This window comes from Oncorhynchus keta, unplaced genomic scaffold, assembly GCF_023373465.1.
Source record: "Oncorhynchus keta strain PuntledgeMale-10-30-2019 unplaced genomic scaffold, Oket_V2 Un_contig_18219_pilon_pilon, whole genome shotgun sequence".
Classification (NCBI taxonomy): Eukaryota; Metazoa; Chordata; class Actinopteri; order Salmoniformes; family Salmonidae; genus Oncorhynchus; species Oncorhynchus keta.
The window spans coordinates 38,236-61,698 of NW_026280803.1; the positions used below are offsets into that span (position 1 = coordinate 38,236).

General features: G+C 48.4%; 1 protein-coding gene and 2 long non-coding RNA genes across 15 annotated transcripts in view; 2 read left to right on the top strand and 1 right to left on the bottom strand.

The window, feature by feature from the left end:
• Positions 1-23,463, top strand: part of LOC127920055 (b(0,+)-type amino acid transporter 1-like) — a 62,751-nt gene that overhangs the window by 33,878 nt on the left and 5,410 nt on the right. The window contains exons 4-10 of the mRNA XM_052503887.1: positions 7,695-7,937; positions 8,281-8,406; positions 13,490-13,589; positions 15,621-15,665; positions 22,075-22,198; positions 22,361-22,464; positions 22,709-22,805. Of these exons, the coding sequence (XP_052359847.1) occupies positions 7,695-7,937; positions 8,281-8,406; positions 13,490-13,589; positions 15,621-15,665; positions 22,075-22,198; positions 22,361-22,464; positions 22,709-22,805 (839 nt within the window). The remainder of the gene's footprint in view (positions 1-7,694; positions 7,938-8,280; positions 8,407-13,489; positions 13,590-15,620; positions 15,666-22,074; positions 22,199-22,360; positions 22,465-22,708; positions 22,806-23,463) is intronic.
• Positions 5,124-7,476, bottom strand: LOC127920057 (uncharacterized). Of its 10 annotated transcripts, none has more exons than XR_008104948.1 (8): positions 7,348-7,476; positions 7,114-7,308; positions 6,801-6,917; positions 6,528-6,605; positions 6,177-6,332; positions 5,405-5,482; positions 5,288-5,365; positions 5,124-5,170 (listed from the first exon to the last, which is right to left on the bottom strand). It is a non-coding gene; the product is annotated as an uncharacterized LOC127920057 (long non-coding RNA). The 10 variants fall into 10 exon arrangements; XR_008104945.1 differs by lacking the exon at positions 5,124-5,170 and adding an exon at positions 5,203-5,248; XR_008104944.1 differs by lacking the exon at positions 5,405-5,482 and having other exon boundaries at positions 6,255-6,332.
• LOC127920056 (uncharacterized) lies at positions 5,228-7,565 on the top strand. 4 transcript variants are annotated; one of them, XR_008104939.1, is made up of 6 exons: positions 5,228-5,377; positions 6,228-6,383; positions 6,423-6,695; positions 6,852-6,890; positions 7,126-7,320; positions 7,438-7,565. It is a non-coding gene; the product is annotated as an uncharacterized LOC127920056 (long non-coding RNA). The 4 variants fall into 4 exon arrangements; XR_008104937.1 differs by having other exon boundaries at positions 7,399-7,516; XR_008104940.1 differs by having other exon boundaries at positions 7,126-7,281; positions 7,399-7,507.

Genomic DNA, 23,463 nt, shown 5'->3' on the forward strand with positions numbered 1-23,463 from the left:
GGCTACACTGGGTGAGGAGACACACACACAGGCTACACTGGGTGAGGACACACACACACACAGGCTACACTGGGTGAGGAGACACACACACACACAGGCTACACTGGGTGAGGAGACACACACACACACAGGCTACACTGGGTGAGGAGACACACACACACAGGCTACACTGGGTGAGGAGACACACACACACACACAGGCTACACTGGGTGAGGAGACAGACACACACAGGCTACACTGGGTGAGGAGACAGACACACACAGGCTACACTGGGTGAGGAGACAGACACACACAGGCTACACTGGGTGAGGGAGACACACACACACACACAGGCTACACTGGGTGAGGAGACACACACACAGGCTACACTGGGTGAGGAGACACACACACACACAGGCTACACTGGGTGAGGAGACACACACACACACACAGGCTACACTGGGTGAGGAGACACACACACACACACACAGGCTACACTGGGTGAGGAGACAGCACACACACAGGCTACACTGGGTGAGGAGACACACACACACAGGCTACACTGGGTGAGGGACACACACACTACCTGATCTGACCTGGGTCTGACCTCTCTAAGAACCTAAATGACACCATAAACTGAGATAGATTACCAGATTTACCCTATCCTGGGTAATCTCTATCCAGACACAAAATGACACCATAAACTGAGATAGATTTTCTTGACTAACCCTGTTCTAGGTAATCTCTAACCAGTCACTAGTGGTCAGAAAGAATGATAGGAATCTCCTAAATCAGGAATGACCAAAGTGAGAAGGGCTCAATGTGAGAAGGGTCCCGTGTGAGAAGGGCTCAATGTGAGAAGGGCTCAATGTGAGAAGGGCCCCGTGTGAGAAGGGCTCAGTGTGAGAAGGGCCCCGTGTGAGAAGGGCTCAATGTGAGAAGGGCCCCGTGTGAGAAGGGCTCAGTGTGAGAAGGGCTCAGTGTGAGAAGGGCTCAATGTGAGAAGGGCTCAATGTGAGAAGGGCTCAATGTGAGAAGGGCTCGTGTGAGAAGGGCTCAGTGTGAGAAGGGCCCCGTGAGAGAAGGGCTCAATGTGAGAAGGACCCCGTGAGAGAAGGGCTCAATGTGAGAAGGGCCCCGTGTGAGAAGGGCTCAGTGTGAGAAGGGCTCTGTGTGAGAAGGGCTCCGTGTGAGAAGGGCCCCGTGTGAGAAGGGCTCAGTGTGAGAAGGGCCCCGTGTGAGAAGGGCCCCGTGTGAGAAGGGCCCCGTGTGAGAAGGGCCCCGTGTGAGAAGGGCCCCGTGTGAGAAGGACTACGTGTGAGAAGGGCCCCGTGTGAGAAGGGCCCCGTGTGAGAAGGGCCCCGTGTGAGAAGGGCCCTGTGTGAGAAGGGCCCCGTGTGAGAAGGGCTCAGTGTGAGGAGGGCTCCGTGTGAGAAGGGCCCCGTGTGAGAAGGGCTCAGTGTGAGAAGGGCCCCGTGTGAGAAGGGCTCCGTGTGAGAAGGGCTCTTTGTGAGAAGGGCTCTTTGTGAGGAGGGCCCCGTGTGAGAAGAACTGGAACTGCATCCCTATGGCACCCTAAAATAATGGGTCGTGGTCTAAAGTAGTGCACTATATATAGGGAATAGGGTGCCATAGGGCTCTGGTCTAAAGTAGTGCACTATATATAGGGAATAGGGTGCCATAGGGCTCTGGTCTAAAGTAGTGCACTATATAGGGAATAGGGTTCCATAGGGCTCTGGTCTAAAGTAGTGCACTATATAGGGAATAGGGTTCCATTTGGGAGGTATTCTAACTGTGAGAAGGATTGTGTCAGTGTGTTCAATCCCCCCAAACCAGTAAACAGAAACATGGACATAGTGCAACTAACATGAACCCTGCTGAGTTATTAAGAGGCTAGGAGGGAATTCCTCTCCCAACATGAACCCTGCTGAGTTATTAAGAGGCTAGGAGGGAATTCCTCTCCCAACATGAACCCTGCTGAGTTATTAAGAGGCTAGGAGGGAATTCCTCTCCCAACATGAACCCTGCTGAGTTATTAAGAGGCTAGGAGGGAATTCCTCTCCCAACATGAACCCTGCTGAGTTATTAAGAGGCTAGGAGGGAATTCCTCTCCCAACATGAACCCTGCTGAGTTATTAAGAGGCTAGGAGGGAATTCCTCTCCCAACATGAACCCTGCTGAGTTATTAAGAGGCTAGGAGGGAATTCCTCTCCCAACATGAACCCTGCTGAGTTATTAAGAGGCTAGGAGGGAATTCCTCTCCCAACATGAACCCTGCTGAGTTATTAAGAGGCTAGGAGGGAATTCCTCTCCCAACATGAACCCTGCTGAGTTATTAAGAGGCTAGGAGGGAATTCCTCTCCCAACATGAACCCTGCTGAGTTATTAAGAGGCTAGGAGGGAATTCCTCTACCAACATGAACCCTGCTGAGTTATTAAGAGGCCAGGAGGGAAATCCTCTCCCAACATGAACCCTGCTGAGTTATTAAGAGGCTAGGAGGGAATTCCTCTCCCAACATGAACCCTGCTGAGTTATTAAGAGGCTAGGAGGGAATTCCTCTCCCAACATGAACCCTGCTGAGTTATTAAGAGGCTAGGAGGGAATTCCTCTACCAACATGAACCCTGCTGAGTTATTAAGAGGCCAGGAGGGAAATCCTCTCCCAACATGAACCCTGCTGAGTTATTAAGAGGCTAGGAGGGAATTCCTCTCCCAACATGAACCCTGCTGAGTTATTAAGAGGCTAGGAGGGAATGCCTCTCCCAACATGAACCCTGCTGAGTTATTAAGAGGCTAGGAGGGAATTCCTCTCCCAACATGAACCCTGCTGAGTTATTAAGAGGCTAGGAGGGAATTCCTCTCCCAACATGAACCCTGCTGAGTTATTAAGAGGCTAGGAGGGAATTCCTCTCCCAACATGAACCCTGCTGAGTTATTAAGAGGCTAGGAGGGAATTCCTCTCCCAACATGAACCCTGCTGAGTTATTAAGAGGCTAGGAGGGAATTCCTCTCCCAACATGAACCCTGCTGAGTTATTAAGAGACTAGGAGTGAATTCCTCTCCCAGTCTGGGTCAGCTAATCTCAGCAGCCAGAAACACATTTCTGACCAGCTACTGGTTAACGTCTGTCACTAGTGCAGGGCTCTGACCAGCTACTGGTTAACGTCTGTCACTAGTGCAGGGCTGTTATACCCAGTGTCTATGGGTTTTCACTTTTTCTCTTTTCCAAAAATGGCGCCGGCAGATGTTTTACGTGCCCCAAACCGATAGTTTTTTTCGTTTGTTTATCTGCGTTGTTTGTAACTTATGTTTGACATAATGTTGCCGCTACCGTCTCTTATGACCGAAAATAACCTCTAGACATCAGAACTGTGATTTACTCACCATGGACTAACAGAATCCTTTTTCTTCTTTCACGACTCTGACGAGGCGGAGGATATACGGCTCCCTCGGTAACTGGCCCCGACCCACATGAAGAGGAGGCGGAGAGCGGCCGGAGGGCGGGCTGCCCTCTGAGGAGTAGGAGGCGATCGAATAAACCCCCACTCCCCTCAATTCTGCTTGCAAACATGCAATATTTGGCCAATAAAATGGACGAGTTATTGGGAAGATTAAACTACCAATGGGAAATTAAAAACTGTAACATCTTATGCTTCACGGAGTCGCGGCTGAAAGACGGCCATATCAACATACAGCTGGCTGGTTATACGATGTACCGGCAGGATAGAACAGCGGCGTCTGGTAAAACAAGGGGCGGCGGACTATGTATTTTTGTTAACAACAGCTGGTGCACGATATCTAAGGACGTCTCGAGCCATTGCTCACCCGAGGTAGAGTTTCTCATGATAAGCTGCAGACCACATTACCTACCGAGAGAGTTTTCGTCTATATTCTTTGTAGCTGTTTACATAGCACCACAGTCAGAGGCTGGCACCAAGAAAGCATTGATTGAGCTGTATTCCGCCATAAGCAAACAAGAAATTGCTCACCAAGAGGCGGTGCTCCTAGTGGCCTGGGACTTTAATGAAGGGAAACTTAAATCAGTTTTACCTCATTTCTATCAACATGTTAAATATGCAATTGGCTTCATCATTGGCTTCATCAATAAGTGCATCGATGACGTTGACCCCACAGTGACAGTACTTACAACCAACCAGAAACCAAGAATTACAGGCAACATCCGCACTGAGCTAAAGGGTTGAGCTGCCGCTTTCAAGGAGTGGGACTCTAACCCGGAAGCTTATAAGAAATCCTGCAGGGCCTGCAAACCATGACAGACTTACAAAGGGAAGCACAGCCGAGAGCTGCCCAGTGACACAAGCCTACCGGACGAGCTAAACTACTTCTATGCTCGCTTCGAGGTAAATAACACTGAAACATGCATGCGAGCACCAGCTATACTGGAAGACTGTGTGATCACGCTCTTCGCAGCTGATGTGAGTAAGACCTTTAGAAAGGTCAACATTCACTCCTGAACATCTAGTCAAATTCCATTGATCCCCCTCCCCTAGTCTCTCTAGTCAAATGGCTACCCAGACTATCCACATTGATCCCCCTCCCCCATTTAAAAAGTACTGCACTGTCGGTTAGTCAAAAGAACTGCGCAGACTATAACACATTGATCCCCCTATCAACAACCAGGTGAGTCTAACATGTAGAAATCAAATGGCAACCCAACTATCCAATTAAGACCTAGACAACCATGTAGTTCTCTGTCAAATGGCAAACCAGCTGACTTCCACATGAAATAAGACCTAACCCTGAGTCTCTCTAGTCAAGATTGCAACCCAGACTATCCACATTGATCCCCCTCCCCTTCTCTCTGAGTCAAATGGCAACCCAGATCCACATTGATCCCCCAACCAGGTGAGTTCTCTAGTCAAATGGCAACCCAGACTATCCACATTGATCTTTGATAACCAGGTGTCTAACTAGTCAAATGGCATACCCAGACTATCCACATTGATAAGACCTAGACAACCAGGTGAGTTCTAACTAGTCAAATGGAGACTAGACCAGACTATCCACATTGACATCCCTCTCCACACCATTTAAAAAAATAAGCACTGATCGGTTAGGGGTTCCTCGTAAAGTAAAGATTTCAGTTCCTGTGCATAAGACTAGATAACATTTGAAATTGATCAATTAAGACCTAGACAACCAGGTGAGTTCCTAACATGTGAAATAAGACCTAGATAACCAGGTGAGTTCCTAACTAGTCAATTAAGACCTAGACAACCAGGTGAGTTCCTAACATGTGAAATAAGACCTAGATAACCAGGTGAGTTCCTAACTAGTCAATTAAGACCTAGATAACCAGGTGAGTTCCTAACTAGTCAATTAAGACCTAGATAACCAGGTGAGTTCCTAACATGTGAAATAAGACCTAGACAACCAGGTGAGTTCCTAACTAGTCAAATAAGACCTAGATAACCAGGTGAGTTCCTAACTAGTCAATTAAGACCTAGACAACCAGGTGAGTTCCTAACATGTGAAATAAGACCTAGATAACCAGGTGAGTTCCTAACTAGTCAATTAAGACCTAGACAACCAGGTGAGTTCCTAACTAGTCAATTAAGACCTAGGTGAGTTCCTAGTCAATTAAGATAACCAGGTGAGTTCCTGAGTTCCTAACTAGTCAATTAAGACCTAGATAACCAGGTGAGTTCCTAACTAGTCAATTAAGACCTAGATAACCAGGTGAGTTCCTAACTAGTCAATTAAGACCTAGACAACCAGGTGAGTTCCTAACTAGTCAATTAAGACCTAGATAACCAGGTGAGTTCCTAACATAGTCAATTAAGACCTAGATAACCAGGTGAGTTCCTAACATAGTCAATTAAGACCTAGATAACCAGGTGAGTTCCTAACTAGTCAAATAAGACCTAGACAACCAGGTGAGTTCCTAACATGTGAAATAAGACCTAGACAACCAGGTGAGTTCCTAACTAGTCAATTAAGACCTAGACAACCAGGTGAGTTCCTAACTAGTCAATTAAGACCTAGACAACCAGGTGAGTTCCTAACATGTGAAATAAGACCTAGATAACCAGGTGAGTTCCTAACTAGTCAATTAAGACCTAGACAACCAGGTGAGTTCCTAACTAGTCAATTAAGACCTAGACAACCAGGTGAGTTCCTAACATGTGAAATAAGACCTAGATAACCAGGTGAGTTCCTAACTAGTCAATTAAGACCTAGACAACCAGGTGAGTTCCTAACTAGTCAATTAAGACCTAGATAACCAGGTGAGTTCCTAACTAGTCAATTAAGACCTAGATAACCAGGTGAGTTCCTAACTAGTCAATTAAGACCTAGACAACCAGGTGAGTTCCTAACATGTGAAATAAGACCTAGACAACCAGGTGAGTTCCTAACTAGTCAATTAAGACCTAGATAACCAGGTGAGTTCCTAACTAGTCAATTAAGACCTAGACAACCAGGTGAGTTCCTAACTAGTCAATTAAGACCTAGATAACCAGGTGAGTTCCTAACTAGTCAATTAAGACCTAGATAACCAGGTGAGTTCCTAACTAGTCAATTAAGACCTAGATAACCAGGTGAGTTCCTAACTAGTCAATTAAGACCTAGATAACCAGGTGAGTTCCTAACATGTGAAATAAGACCTAGATAACCAGGTGAGTTCCTAACTAGTCAATTAAGACCTAGATAACCAGGTGAGTTCCTAACTAGTCAATTAAGACCTAGATAACCAGGTGAGTTCCTAACTAGTCAATTAAGACCTAGATAACCAGGTGAGTTCCTAACTAGTCAATTAAGACCTAGATAACCAGGTGAGTTCCTAACTAGTCAATTAAGACCTAGATAACCAGGTGAGTTCCTAACTAGTCAATTAAGACCTAGACAACCAGGTGAGTTCCTAACATGTGAAATAAGACCTAGACAACCAGGTGAGTTCCTAACTAGTCAATTAAGACCTAGATAACCAGGTGAGTTCCTAACTAGTCAATTAAGACCTAGACCTAACCAGGTGAGTTCCTAACTAGTCAATTAAGACCTAGATAACCAGGTGAGTTCCTAACTAGTCAATTAAGACCTAGATAACCAGGTGAGTTCCTAACTAGTCAATTAAGACCTAGACAACCAGGTGAGTTCCTAACTAGTCAATAAGACCTAGATAACCAGGTGAGTTCCTAACTAGTCAATTAAGACCTAGATAACCAGGTGAGTTCCTAACTAGTCAATTAAGACCTAGATAACCAGGTGAGTTCCTAACTAGTCAATTAAGACCTAGATAACCAGGTGAGTTCCTAACTAGTCAATTAAGACCTAGATAACCAGGTGAGTTCCTAACATGTGAAATAAGACCTAGATAACCAGGTGAGTTCCTAACTAGTCAATTAAGACCTAGATAACCAGGTGAGTTCCTAACTAGTCAATTAAGACCTAGACAACCAGGTGAGTTCCTAACATGTGAAATAAGACCTAGACAACCAGGTGAGTTCCTAACTAGTCAATTAAGACCTAGATAACCAGGTGAGTTCCTAACATGTGAAATAAGACCTAGATAACCAGGTGAGTTCCTAACTAGTCAATTAAGACCTAGATAACCAGGTGAGTTCCTAACTAGTCAATTAAGACCTAGATAACCAGGTGAGTTCCTAACTAGTCAATTAAGACCTAGACAATCATGTGAAAGGAAATCCCCTGAAGCAGGACTAGTGTCAGCTAACTAACTGCCTGTCTGTCTGCAGGGGCGCTGTGCTACGCGGAGCTGGGCACCATGATCACTAAGTCTGGAGGGGAATATGTGTACTTGATGGAGGCCTATGGGTCAGTGATGGCCTACCTCTACTCATGGAGCACCATCATGGTCCTAAAGCCCTCCGCCTTCGCCATCATCGCCCTGAGCTTCGCAGAGTATGCCTCCACGCCGTTCTACCCAGGATGCACTCCTCCCATTGTGGTCACCAAGTGCCTGGCTGCAGCGTGCATATGTGAGTGTAAATAGTTCTAGAATTATGAAAAATCCCAATAGAAAACAATTGGCATGCATTTCCTGAATGGACTTAATTAAAACCATGGCTCTATCTCAATTTTCTTTCCAATCGTATTGGAGTGTGTGTGTGTGTGTGTGTGTGTGTGTGTGTGTGTGTGTGTGTGTGTGTGTGTGTGTGTGTGTGTGTGTGTGTGTGTGTGTGTGTGTGTGTGTGTGTGTGTGTGTGTGTGTGTGTGTACAGCAGTGTCAGAGGGGTTGACTACAGCAGAAGACCAACTTCTGTCTCGAATGGATTAATAAAACATTCCTCATCTTCTTCCTTCCTCTTCCTCCCCCTCCAGTTATGATCGTGTTGGTGAACTGTCTCAGTGTGAAGCTAGCCAACTATGTCCAGAACTTCTTCACTGCAGCCAAGCTTCTCATCATCCTGGTCATCATAGTGGCGGGCATCGTCCTCTTGGCACAAGGTTGGTACTTTACACATTCTGAATGCTTCCCTTATGGCGCCCTATTCCCTTTATAGTGCACTACTTTAGACCAGAGCCCTATGGCACCCTATTCCCTTTATAGTGCACTACTTTAGACCAGAGCCCTATGGCACCCTATTCCCTTTATAGTGCACTACTTTAGACCAGAGCCCTATGGCACCCTATTCCCTTTATATAGTGCACTACTTTAGACCAGAGCCCTATTCCCTATATAGTGCACTACTTTAGACCAGAGCCCTATTCCCTATATAGTGCACTACTTTAGACCAGAGCCCTATGGCACCCTATTCCTTATATAGTGTACTACTTTAGACCAGAGCCCTATTCCCTATGCACTACTTTAGACCAGAGCCCTATTCCCTATATAGTGCACTACTATAGACCAGAGCCCTATGGAACCCTATTCCCTATATAGTGCACTACTTTAGACCAGAGCCCTATAGCACACTATTCCCTATATAGTGCACTACTTTAGACCAGAGCCCTATAGCACACTATTCCCTATATAGTGCACTACTTTAGACCAGATACCTATGTCATCCTATTCCCTGTATAGTACAGTCATGGCCAAAAGTTTTGAGAATTAAACAAATATTACTTTTCACAAAGTTTGCTGTTTCAGTGTCTTTAGATAATATTGTCAGAGGTTACTATGGAATACTGAAGTATAATTACAAGCATTTCATAAGTGTCAAAGGATTTTATTGACATTTACATGAAGTTGATGCAAAGAGTCAATATTTGCAGTGTTGACCCTTGTTTTTCAAGACCTCTGCAATCTGCCCTGGCATGCTGTCAATTAACTTCTGGGCCACATCCTGACTGATGGCAGCCCATTCTTTCCTAATCAATGCTTGGAGTTTGTCAGAATTTGTGGGTTTTGGTTTGTCCACCCGCCTCTTAAAGATTGACCACAAGTTCTCAATGGGATTAAGGTCTGGGGAGTTTCCTGGCCATGGACCCAAAATATTGATGTTTTGTTCCCCGAGACACTTAGTTATCACTTTTGCCTCATGGAAAGGTGTCCATCATGCTAGAAAAGGCATTATTCATCACCAAACTGTTCTGGATGGTTGGGAGAAGTTGCTCTCAGAGGATGTGTAGGTACCATTCTTTATTCATGGCTGTGTTCTTAGGCAAAATTGTGAGTGAGCCCACTCCCTTGGCTGAGAAGCAACCCCACACATGAATGTTCTCAGGATGCTTTACTGTTGGCATGACACAGGACTGATGGTAGCGCTCACCTTGTCTTCTTCTGACAAGCTTTTTCCGGATGCCCCAAACAATCGGAAAGGGGATTCATCAGAGAAAATAACTTTAGCCCAGTCATCAGCAGTCCAATCCCTGTACCTTCTGCAGTACCTTCAGTCTGTCCCTGATGTTTTTCCTGGAGAGAAGTGGCTTCTTTGCTGCCCTTCTTGACACCAGGCCATCGTCCAAAAGTCTTTGCCTCACTGTGTGTGCAGATGCATTCACACCTGCCTGCTGCCATTCCTGAGCAAGCTCTGTACTGGTGGTGCCCAGATCCTGCAGCTGAATCAATTTTAGGAGACGGTCCTGGCGCTTGCCGGACTTTTTGGGTGCCCTGAAGCCATCTTCACAACAATTGAACCGCTCTCCTTGACGTTCTTGATGATCTAATAAATGGTTGATTTAGGTGCAATCTTACTGGCAGTAATATCCTCGCCTGTGAAGCCCTTTTTGTGCAAAGCAATGAAGACGGCACGTCTTTCCTAGCAGGTAACCATGGTTGACAGAGGATGAACAATGATTCCAAGCACCGCCTTCCCTTTGAAGCTTCCAGTCTGTTATTCGAACTCAACCATGGGGTCTTTGTGGACTATACTCGGCTTTGTCTCAGGATGGTAAGTTGGTGGTTGAAGATATCCCTCTAGTGGTGTGGGGGCTGTGCTTTGGCAAATTGGGTGGGGTTATATCCTTCCTGTTTGGCCCTGTCCGGGGGTGTCCTCGGGTGTGGCCACAATGTCTCCTGACCCCTCCTGTCTCAGCCTCCACTATTTATGCTGCAGTAGTTTATGTGTCGGGGGCTAGGGTCAGTTTGTTATATCTGGAGTACTTCTCCTGTCCTATTCAGTGTCCTGTGTGAATCTAAGTGTGCGATCTCTAATTCTCTCTTTCTTTCTCTCGGAGGACCTGAGCCCCAGGACGACCTAACATATGATTACTCCTTGCTGTCCCCAGTCCACCTGGCCGTGCTGCTGCTCCAGTTTCAACTGTTCTGCCTTATTATTGGACCATGCTGGTCATTTATGAACATTTGAACATCTTGGCCATGTTCTGTTATAATCTCCACCCGGCACAGCCAGAAGAGGACTGGCCATCCCACGTAGCCTGTTTCCTCTCGAGGTTTCTTCCTAGGTTAAGGCCTTTCTAGGGAGTATTTCCTAGCCACCATGCTTCTACACCTGGATTGCTTGGTGTTTGGGGTTTTAGGCTGGGTTTCTGCACAGTACTTTGAGGTATCAGCTGATGTACGAAGGGCTATATAAATACATTTGATTTGATTTGATTTGAATCAGCATGACAGAGTGATCTCCAGCCTTGTCAACACTCACATCTGTGTTAACGAGAGAATCACTGACATGATGTCAGCTGGTCCTTCTGTGGCAGGACTGAAACGCAGAGGAAATGTTATTTTGGCGATTCAGTTAATTTGCATGGCAAATATAGGGGAATAGGGTACTGGTCTGTAGACAGAAGACTGGTCCCACCAGGCTACTGGTATGTAGACAGAAGACTGGTCCCACCAGGCTACTGGTCTGTAGACAGGAGACTGGTCCCACCAGGCTACTGGTCTGTAGACAGGAGACTGGATTCCCACCAGGCTACTGGTCTGTAGACAGGAGACTGGATTCCCACCAGGCTACTGGTCTGTAGACAGGAGACTGGATTCCCACCAGGCTACTGGTCTGTAGACAGGAGACTGGTCCCACCAGGCTACTGGTCTGTAGACAGGAGACTGGATTCCCACCAGGCTACTGGTCTGTAGACAGGAGACTGGATTCCCACCAGGCTACTGGTCTGTAGACAGGAGACTGGATTCCCACCAGGCTACTGGTCTGTAGACAGCCTGGATCCCCCCAGGCCTGGTCTGTAGACAGGACTGGATTCCCCCAGGCTACTGGTCTGTAGACAGGAGACTGGTCCCCCAGGCTACTGGTCTGTAGACAGGAGACTGGTCCCACCAGGCTACTGGTCTGTAGACAGGAGACTGGATTCCCACCAGGCTACTGGTCTGTAGACAGGAGACTGGATTCCCCCAGGCTACTGGTCTGTAGACAGAGACTGGTCCCCCAGGCTACTGGTCTGTAGACAGGAGACTGGATTCCCACCAGGCTACTGGTCTGTAGACAGGAGACTAGATTCCCACCAGGCTACTGGTCTGTAGACAGGAGACTGGTCCCACCAGGCTACTGGTCTGTAGACAGGAGACTGGATTCCCCCAGGCTACTGGTCTGTAGACAGGAGACTGGATTCCCCCAGGCTACTGGTCTGTAGACAGGAGACTGGATTCCCACCAGGCTACTGGTCTGTAGACAGGAGACTGGATTCCCACCAGGCTACTGGTCTAGACAGGAGACTGGATTCCCACCAGGACCCCAGGAGGATTCCCAGCCTGGTCTTAGACAGGAGCCCACCAGGCTACTGGTCTGTAGACAGGAGACTGGATTCCCACCAGGCTACTGGTCTGTAGACAGGAGACTGGATTCCCACCAGGCTACTGGTCTGTAGACAGGAGCCTGGATTCCACCAGTCGTTCCCCCAGAGCCCGACAGATCCCCCAGAGCCCGACAGATCCCCCAGAGCCCTATGGATCCCCCAGAGCCCTATAGATCCCCCAGGGCCCTATGGATCCCCCAGAGCCCTATAGATCCCCCAGGGCCCTATGGATCCCCCAGAGCCCTATGGATCCCCCAGAGCCCTATAGATCCCCCAGTGCCCTATGGATCCCCCAGAGCCCTATAGATCCCCCAGGGCCCTATGGATCCCCCAGAGCCCTATGGATCCCCCAGAGCCCTATGGATCCCCCAGAGCCCTATGGATCCCCCAGAGCCCTATAGATCCCCCAGAGCCCAATAGATCCATCTGAGCTCTACACTGTAGATCCCCCAGAGCCCTATGGATCCCCCAGAGCCCTATGGATCCCCCAGAGCCCTATAGATCCCTCAGAGCCCAACAGATCCATCTGAGCTCTACACTGTAGATCCCCCAGAGCCCTATGGATCCCCCAGAGCCCTATGGATCCCCTAGAACCCAGACATCCCTCAGATATCAGAGCCCTATAGATCCATCAGAGCCTTATAGATCCCCCAGAGCCCTGTAAGCTCCCCTAGAACCCAGACATCCCTCAGAGCCCTATGGATCCCACAGAGCCCTGTAAGATCCCCTAGAAGCCAGACATCCCTCAGAGCCCTATGGATCCCACAGAGCCCTGTAAGATCCCCTAGAACCCAGATATCCCTCAGAGCCCTATGGATCCCACAGAGCCCTGTAAGATCCCCTAGAACCCAGATATCCCTCAGAGCCCTATGGATCCCACAGAGCCCTGTAAGATCCCCTAGAACCCAGACATCCCTCAGAGCCCTACAGATCCCTCAGAGCCGTATATTGATTTTAATTGTATTTTGCCTTTATTTAACGAGGTAAGTCAGTTAAGAACAAATTCTTATTTTCAATGACGGCTTAGGAACAGTGGGTTAGCTGCCTTGTTCAGGGGCAGAACAACATGTTTTTACCTTGTCAGCTTGGGGATTCGATCTTGCAACCTTTCGGTTACTAGTCCAACACTCTAATAGCTAGGCTATCCTGCCGCCCAGTATTTATCCCTCAGAGCCCTATGGATCCTGGTCAAAAGTAGGACACTTTTAGAATAGGGTACCATTTGGGATGAAAACCTTTCCATTTATTCCAGTACCCGCCCTGTATTATAATGCAGAAGTTTCCAATATCACTGTGTAGTGTACTAATTTTGGGTACACCCTATGGGCCCTGGTCAGAAGTATGAATATTAAAATGTATATACTGTCACGTTTGTGTCCAGGAAACACTGAGAATCTGTCCAACCCATTTGAAGGAGCCTCAACCTCCTTTGGATCCATTGGACTGGCGTTTTACAACGGGCTCTGGGCCTACGATGGGTGGTAAGACTACACCTGCATCCCAAATGACACCCTACTTCCTATATAGGTCAATACTTTTGACCAGGGCCCGTAGTGCTCTAGTCAGGGCCCGTAGAGCTCTAGTCAGGGCCCGTAGTGCGCTAGTCAGGGCCCGTAGCGCTCTAGTCAGGGCCCGTAGAGCTCTAGTCAGGGCCCGTAGCGCTCTAGTCAGGGCCCGTAGCGCTCTAGTCAGGGCCCGTAGTGCTCGAGTCAGGGCCCGTCAGCGCTCTAGTCAGGGCCCGTAAGCGCCTAGTCAGGGCCCCACAGCGCTCTAGTCAGGGCCCGTAGTGCTCTAGTCAGGGCCCGTATTTTGCTCTAGTCAGGGCCCATAGCACTCTTAGTCAGGGCCCGTAGTGCTCTAGTCAGGTGAGCCCATAGTTTTTCTAGTCAGGAGGGGCCATAGCGCTCTAGTCAGGGGGCCCGTAGTGCTCTAGTCAGGGGGCCCATAGCGCTCTAGTCAGAGGGGCCCATAGCGCTCTAGTCAGGGTGCCCATGGCTCTTTAGTCAGGGCCCTGTAGTCATGCTCTAGTCAGGGCCCGTAGCGTACTAAGTCAGGGCCCGTAGTGAATCTAAAATGGGCCCGTCAGCGTTTAGTCAGGAAACACTGAGAGCTCTAGTCAGGGCCCGTAGCGCTCTAGTCAGGGCCCGTAGCGCTCTAGTCAGGGCCCGTAGTGCTCTAGTCAGGGCCCGTAGCGCTCTAGTCAGGGCCCGTAATGCTCGAGTCAGGGCCCGTAGCGCTCTAGTCAGGGCCCGTAGCGCTCTAGTCAGGGCCCGTAGCGCTCTAGTCAGGGCCCGTAGTGCTCTAGTCAGGGCCCGTAGTGCTCTAGTCAGGGCCCATAGCACTCTAGTCAGGGCCCGTAGTGCTCTAGTCAGGTGAGCCCATAGCGCTCTAGTCAGGAGGGGCCATAGCGCTCTAGTCAGGGGGGCCCGTAGTGCTCTAGTCAGGGGGGCCCATAGCGCTCTAGTCAGAGGGGCCCATAGCGCTCTAGTCAGGGGTGCCCATGGCTCTCTAGTCAGGGCCTGTAGTGCTCTAGTCAGGGGGCCCGTAATGCTCTAGTCAGGGGGGCCCATAGTGCTCTAGTCAGGGGGGCCCGTAATGCTCTAGTCAGGGGGGCCCATAGCGCTCTAGTCAGGGGGGTACCGTAGCGCTCTAGTCAGGGGGGTCCATAGTGCTCTCGTCAGGGGGGCCTGTAGCGTTCTAGTTAGGGGGGCCCGTAGCGCTCTAGTCAGGGCCCATAGTGCTCTAGTCAGGGGGGCCCGTAGTGCTCTAGTCAGGGCCCATAGCGCTCTAGTCAGGGGGGCCCGTGGTGCTCTAGTCAGGGGGGCCCATAGCATTCTAGTCAGGGCCCATAGCGCTCTAGTCAGGGGAGCCCGTGGCACTCTAGTCAGGGGGGCCCATAGCATTCTAGTCAGGGCCCATAGCGCTCTAGTCAGGGGGGCCCATAGCATTCTAGTCAGGGCCCATAGCGCTCTAGTCAGGGGGCCCGTGGCGCTCTAGTCAGGGGGGCCAATAGCGTTCTAGTCAGGGCCCATAGCGCTCTAGTCAGGGGAGCCCGTGGCACTCTAGTCAGGGGGGCCAATAGCGTTCTAGTCAGGGCCCATAGCGCTCTAGTCAGGGGAGCCCGTGACACTCTAGTCAGGGGGGCCAATAGCGTTCTAGTCAGGGCCCATAGCGCTCTAGTCAGGGGAGCCCGTGGCACTCTAGTCAGGGGGGCCAATAGCGTTCTAGTCAGGGGGCCCATAGCGCTCTAGTCAGGGGAGCCCGTGGCACTCTAGTCAGGGGGGCCAATAGCGTTCTAGTCAGGGGGGGCCCATAGCGCTCTAGTCAGGGCCCATAGCGCTAATGCCTAAAGTAGTCCACTAAGTAGGGGGTCGGGTACCATTGGGGATGTATCCTATCTCTCTGTTCTTATCACTTCCTCAATAAAACAGTTTTATGGTTTTGAGATTTCTGTTTTGAATGTCAACCCAACCTGTTTATACGTGGTTCTATAAACACGTGTTGTCTCTCAGGAATCAGCTGAACTTTATAACAGAGGAGCTGGAAAACCCATATAGGTGAGTGTCCAAACAGCTGACATTTAGGGTGCGTCCACGATGGGGCCCTGGTAAACAGTAGTGCACTATGAAAGGACCAGGGAGCCATTTGGGATGCAGACCTTATTTAGACTGGATTTCCACTGTCATTCATCAGAGACTCCAAAGTGACTACCAGTGCAGTGAGTGCATCATATACTGCTCACTAGTAGCAGTGCGTGGGTAATATCACTGTGGAAGCCAAGCTTGGGTAATATCACTGGGGAAGAAAAGCGTGGGTAATATCACTGGGGAAGCCAAGCGTGGGTAATATCACTGGGGAAGCCAAGCGTGGGTAATATCACTGAGGAAGCCAAGTGTGGGTAATATCACTGGGGAAGCCAAGCGTGGGTAATATCACTGGGGAAGCCAAGCGTGGGTAATATCACTGTGGAAGCCAAGCGTGGGTAATATCACTGGGGAAGCCAAGTGTGGGTAATATCACTGAGGAAGCCAAGCGTGGGTAATATCACTGAGGAAGCCAAGCGTGGGTAATATCACTGAGGAAGCCAAGCGTGGGTAATATCACTGGGGAAGCCAAGCGTGGGTAATATCACTGAGGAAGCCAAGCGTGGGTAATATCACTGAGGAAGCCAAGCGTGGGTAATATCACTGAGGAAGCCAAGCGTGGGTAATATCACTGAGGAAGCCAAGCGTGGGTAATATCACTGAGGAAGCCAAGCGTGGGTAATATCACTGAGGAAGCCAAGCGTGGGTAATATCACTGAGGAAGCCAAGCGTGGGTAATATCACTGAGGAAGCCAAGCGTGGGTAATATCACTGGGGAAGCCAAGTGTGGGTAATATCACTGTGGAAGCCAAGCGTGGGTAATATCACTGAGGAAGCCAAGCGTGGGTAATATCACTGGGGAAGAAAAGCGTGGGTAATAGCACTGAGGAAGCCAAGCGTGGGTAATATCACTGAGGAAGCCACGTGTGGGTAATATCACTGAGGAAGCCAAGTGTGGGTAATATCACTGGGGAAGCCAAGTGTGGGTAATATCACTGGGGAAGCCAAGTGTGGGTAATATCACTGAGGAAGCCAAGCGTGGGTAATATCACTGGGGAAGAAAAGCGTGGGTAATAGCACTGAGGAAGCCAAGCGTGGGTAATAGCACTGAGGAAGCCACGTGTGGGTAATATCACTGGGGAAGCCAAGTGTGGGTAATATCACTGGGGAAGCCAAGTGTGGGTAATATCACTGAGGAAGCCAAGCGTGGGTAATATCACTGAGGAAGCCAAGTGTGGGTAATATCACTGAGGAAGCCAAGCGTGGGTAATATCACTGAGGAAGCCACGTGTGGGTAATATCACTGAGGAAGCCAAGCGTGGGTAATATCACTGGGGAAGAAAAGCGTGGGTAATAGCACTGAGGAAGCCAAGCGTGGGTAATATCACTGAGGAAGCCAAGCGTGGGTAATATCACTGGGGAAGAAAAGCGTGGGTAATATCACTGGGGAAGCCAAGCGTGGGTAATATCACTGGGAAGAAAAGCGTGGGTAATATCACTGGGGAAGCCAAGCGTGGGTAATATCACTGGGGAAGAAAAGCGTGGGTAATATCACTGGGGAAGAAAAGTGTGGGTAATATCACTGGGGAAGCCAAGCGTGGGTAATATCACTGGGGAAGCCAAGCGTGGGTAATATCACTGGGGAGTAGTGGTGCGTGGGGTAATATCACTAGGGAGTAGTGGTGCGTGGGGTAATATCACTGAGGAAGCCAAGTGTGGGTAATATCACTAGGGAGTAGTGGTGCGTGGGGTAATATCACTAGGGAGTAGTGGTGCGTGGGGTAATATCACTGAGGAAGCCAAGTGTGGGTAATATCACTGGGGAAGCCAAGCGTGGGTAATATCACTGGGGAAGCCAAGCGTGGGTAATATCACTGGGGAAGCCAAGCGTGGGTAATATCACTGGGGAAGCCAAGCGTGGGTAATATCACTGGGAAGCCAAGCGTGGGTAATATCACTGGGAAGCCAAGCGTGGGTAATATCACTGAGGAAGCCAGCGTGGGTAATATCACTGGGAAGCCAAGCGTGGGTAATATCACTGGGGAAGCCAGCGTGGGTAATAGCACTGGGAAGCCAAGCGTGGGTAATATCACTGAGGAAGCCAAGCGTGGGTAATATCACTGGGGAAGAAAAGCGTGGGTAATATCACTGGGGAAGCCAAGCGTGGGTAATATCACTGAGGAAGCCAAGCGTGGGTAATATCACTGGGGAAGCCAAGCGTGGGTAATATCACTGGGGAAGCCAAGCGTGGGTAATATCACTGGGGAAGCCAAGTGTGGGTAATATCACTGAGGAAGCCAAGCGTGGGTAATATCACTGGGGAAGAAAAGCGTGGGTAATAGCACTGAGGAAGCCAAGCGTGGGTAATATCACTGAGGAAGCCAAGCGTGGGTAATATCACTGGGGAAGAAAAGCGTGGGTAATATCACTGGGGAAGCCAAGCGTGGGTAATATCACTGAGGAAGCCAAGCGTGGGTAATATCACTGAGGAAGCCAAGCGTGGGTAATATCACTGGGGAAGCCAAGTGTGGGTAATATCACTGGGGAAGCCAAGTGTGGGTAATATCACTGAGGAAGCCAAGCGTGGGTAATATCACTGGGGAAGAAAAGCGTGGGTAATAGCACTGAGGAAGCCAAGCGTGGGTAATATCACTGAGGAAGCCAAGCGTGGGTAATATCACTGGGGAAGAAAAGCGTGGGTAATATCACTGGGGAAGCCAAGCGTGGGTAATATCACTGGGGAAGAAAAGCGTGGGTAATATCACTGGGGAAGCCAAGTGTGGGTAATATCACTGAGGAAGCCAAGCGTGGGTAATATCACTGGGAAGCCAAGCGTGGGTAATATCACTGGGGAGTAGTGGTGCGTGGGTAATATCACTAGGGAAAGTAGCGTGGGTAATATCACTGAGGAAGCCAAGTGTGGGTAATATCACTGGGAAGTAATATCACTAAAGTGGTGCGTGGGTAATATCACTGAGGAAGCCAAGTGTGGGTAATATCACTGGGAAGAAAAGCGTGGGTAATATCACTGGGAAGCCAAGTGTGGGTAATATCACTGGGGAAGAAAGCGTGGGTAATATCACTGAGGAAGCCAAGCGTGGGTAATATCACTGGGGAAGCCAAGCGTGGGTAATATCACTGGGAAGCCAAGTGTGGGTAATATCACTGGGGAAGCCAAGCGTGGGTAATATCACTGAGGAAGCCAAGCGTGGGTAATATCACTGGGAAGCCAAGTGTGGGTAATATCACTGAGGAAGCCAAGCGTGGGTAATATCACTGGGGAAGCCAAGCGTGGGTAATATCACTGGGGAAGAAAAGCGTGGGTAATAGGAAGCCAAGCGTGGGTAATATCACTGAGGAAGCCAAGCGTGGGTAATATCACTGAGGAAGAAAAGCGTGGGTAATATCACTGGGGAAGCCAAGCGTGGGTAATATCACTGGGGAAGAAAAGCGTGGGTAATATCACTGGGGAAGAAAAGTGTGGGTAATATCACTGGGGAAGAAAAGTGTGGGTAATATCACTGGGGAAGCCAAGCGTGGGTAATATTACTGGGGAAGCCAAGCGTGGGTAATATCACTGGGGAGTAGTGGTGCGTGGGGTAATATCACTAGGGAGTAGTGGTGCGTGGGGTAATATCACTGAGGAAGCCAAGTGTGGGTAATATCACTGGGGAAGCCAAGCGTGGGTAATATCACTGGGGAAGCCAAGCGTGGGTAATATCACTGGGGAAGCCAAGCGTGGGTAATATCACTGGGGAAGCCAAGCGTGGGTAATATCACTGGGGAAGCCAAGCGTGGGTAATATCACTGGGGAAGCCAAGCGTGGGTAATATCACTGAGGAAGCCAAGCGTGGGTAATATCACTGGGGAAGCCAAGCGTGGGTAATATCACTGGGGAAGCCAAGCGTGGGTAATATCACTGGGGAAGCCAAGCGTGGGTAATATCACTGGGGAAGCCAAGCGTGGGTAATATCACTGAGGAAGCCAAGCGTGGGTAATATCACTGGGGAAGCCAAGCGTGGGTAATATCACTGGGGAAGCCAAGCGTGGGTAATATCACTGGGGAAGCCAAGCGTGGGTAATATCACTGGGAAGCCAAGTGTGGGTAATATCAAGTGTGGGTAATATCACTCACTGGTAATATCACTGAGGAAGCCAAGCGTGGGTAATATCACTGGGGAAGCCAAGCGTGGGTAATATCACTGTAAGGACTGAGGAAGCCAAGCGTGGGTAATATCACTGGGGAAGCCAAGCGTGGGTAATATCACTGAGGAAGCCAAGCGTGGGTAATCATCACTGGGGGGAAGCCAAAAGTGTGGGTAATATCAGCCAAGCGTGGGTAATATCACTGAGGAAGCCAAGCGTGGGTAATATCACTGGGGAAGACAAGCGTGGGTAATATCACTGGGAAGCCAAGCGTGGGTAATATCACTGGGGAAGCCAAGCGTGGGTAATATCACTGAGGAAGCCAAGCCAGTTTAAAAGCCATTAAACAAATTAGTACAATCAACATAGCTAAATATCACGTGACTGTCCAGGCTTGGGCAGTGGCTATGGTAAAGACGAAAGGAAGCCACTACATCACGTGACTGTCCAGGCTTGGGCAGTGGCTATGGTAAAGACGAAAGGAAGCCACTACATCATGTGACTGTCCAGGCTTGGGCAGTGGCTATGGTAAAGACGAAAGGAAGCCACTACATCATGTGACTGTCCAGGCTTGGGCAGTGGCTATGGTAAAGACGAAAGGAAGCCACTACATCAGGTGACTGTCCAGGCTTGGGCAGTGGCTATGGTAAAGACGAAAGGAAGCCACTACATCATGTGACTGTCCAGGCTTGGGCAGTGGCTATGGTAAAGACGAAAGGAAGCCACTACATCATGTGACTGTCCAGGCTTGGGCAGTGGCTATGGTAAAGACGGGTTGAACACCAATGCCATCCTCCTCTCTGTCATGTTCGCAAGAAGTACACACTTTTAGTTTGTAGACGAGGCTAAATAACTTACTGGACGAGCTTCCTCGGTGGGCAACAGCGAACCAGCTACGTTATTTAGCTAGTTAACGTGAGCCGACTAAATCTAGGCTACGTATCGGACATCGTCTCAGGCCAGTGGCACAACCTGTGAATTTATGGCTTGATCAGAATCGCTGTTATCATCTTTGGCACCGTACAGAGAATAGAGTCCAAATCTCCGTGTCCATCTATCCATGGTTTAGGAAAGGGCTGATTTAGCGAGCTAGCTACTGATGACGTTTTTGCCTGGGATGTGATTTGATTGGTTGTGATGCCAAATCCAAAGTGGCCTCCCTCGTGGGGGTGTGGTTTTTCTGCATGTTACCACATGTCATACTCATTTTGGCCAGACAGCATCAGATACATCTGCTACACATACTGAGACAGAGGGGCGCTGTTTCCCTCGCTCTTGTGATTTCTCCGATGAGATAGATTCCACCACTTGAGGTTCTGAGAATGTTCGATTCAGCCACTTAAGAATTGATTCAGCCACTTAACAATTGATGCAGCCACTTCAATTGATTCAGCCACTTCAATTGATTCAGCCACTTAAGAATTGATTCAGCCACTTCAATTGATTCAGCCACTTCAATTGATTCAGCCACTTCAATTGATTCAGCCACTTAAGAATTGATTCAGCCACTTCAATTGATTCAGCCACTTCAATTGATTCAGCCACTTCAATTGATTCAGCCACTTAAGAATTGATTCAGCCACTTCAATTGATTCAGCCACTTCAATTGATTCAGCCACTTCAATTGATTCAGCCACTTAAGAATTGATTCAGCCACTTCAATTGATTCAGCCACTTCAATTGATTCAGCCACTTCAATTGATTCAGCCACTTAAGAATTGATTCAGCCACTTCAATTGATTCAGCCACTTCAATTGATTCAGCCACTTCAATTGATTCAGCCACTTATGAATTGATTCAGCCACTTCAATTGATTCAGCCACTTCAATTGATTCAGCCACTTAAGAATTGATTCAGCCACTTCAATTGATTCAGCCACTTCAATTGATTCAGCCACTTCAATTGATTCAGCCACTTCAATTGATTCAGCCACAGATACATTGTTTTAATGATTGTATTTGTTTTATTGGTCTGATTTTCGGGGAAGCCTGGGTTCCCTTGGCATTCACACGCCACCTCCTTTCCTGTTAGGGAGACAACAAGAGTTTAATCAACTCTCTGTCTCTGTCTCTATCTGTGTGCTACATAATCCACTAACACTGGTCTCTGTGTAACATGTGTTGGTTGTAGTCTCTCTATCTCACACTAACACTCTCTATATATAGCTCTCTCTCTATCTCTATCTCACAATAACAATCTCTATCTCTCTCTCTCTATATATATATCTGTCTAACAGAAACCTTCCCCTGGCCATTATCATTGGTATTCCCTTGGTGTCTGTGTGCTATGTGCTGGTCAACATTGCCTACTTCAGCGCCATGACCGCTACGGAACTGCTGCAGTCTCCCGCTGTTGCTGTGGTAAGAGGGTCGTGCCCCTTAGACTTTTGGTGACAGAGTGTTGTACCCCCTGTCGTGGGTCGTCCCTGTGTTTGTCGTCTTCTGCCCCTTAGACTTTTGGTGACAGAGTGTTGTACCCCCTGTCGTGGGTAGTCCCTGTGTTTGTCGTCTTCTGCCCCTTAGACTTTTGGTGACAGAGTGCTGTACCCCCTGTCGTGGGTAGTCCCTGTGTTTGTCGTCTTCTCCACCTTCGGAGCGGCCAATGGGAGCTGCTTCACAGCCGGCAGGTAAAGGGACAACTTCAGGAAGACATTGTTTTTGCTAATCTTATTTAATCAAAACAAATGTATTTTATAAAACCCTTTTATATCAGCAGTTGTCACAAAGTGTTTAACAGATTGAATCTGCTTTTCTAAAAGAACAGAGCAAAAGCAGAGTTAAAAATGGTGAAAAGAAAGAAACCAAATTCAGGTTCAACATATTGCCAATATTATGTTTGAACTGACATGTTTGTGCTCTGTCCCACCTCAGGTTGACCTATGCGGCAGGAAGAGAGGGTCACATGGTAAAGATCTTGTCCTATATCAGTCTGAAGCGTTACACTCCTTCCCCTGCCCTCATCTTCAATGTAAGTCTGAGATACAGTGCAAAAGTATTCATCACACTTGGTGGTTTTTTTTCCTATTTTGTTGCATTACAACCTGTAATTTAAATATATTTTGATTTGGATTCCATGTAATGGACATACACAAAATCAGAGTCAACAAAGTTAGAAATAACACCATAAATATTCACTTACCTTTGATGATCTTCATCAGAAGGCACTCCCAGGGATCCCAGTTCGACAATAAATGACTGATTTGTTCCATAAAGTCCATAATTTATGTCCAAAAAGCCACTTGTTGTTAGCGTGTTCAGCCCAGTAAACCATCTTCATGAGGCGCAGGCACTTCGTCCAGACAAAAACTCAAAAACTTCTGTTACAGTCCTTCAGAAACATGTCAAACTATGTATGGAATCATCCTGTTCTTCCGAGTGTTTTCTATGCAATACTACTACTAATAATATTGATATATTAGCATCTGGGACAGAGTAGGAGGCAGTTCACTCTTGGCACGCTATTCATCCAAAAGTGAAAATGCTGCCCGCTATCCCAAAAAGGTTTTAATTAAACTTTGGATGGTGTATAAATACACCCAGTCACTACAAAGATACAGGGGTAGGGTTAAACACGTCACATGACTGAGCACCAGTCTTCATATTTTCCAGCATGGTGGTGACCTGGT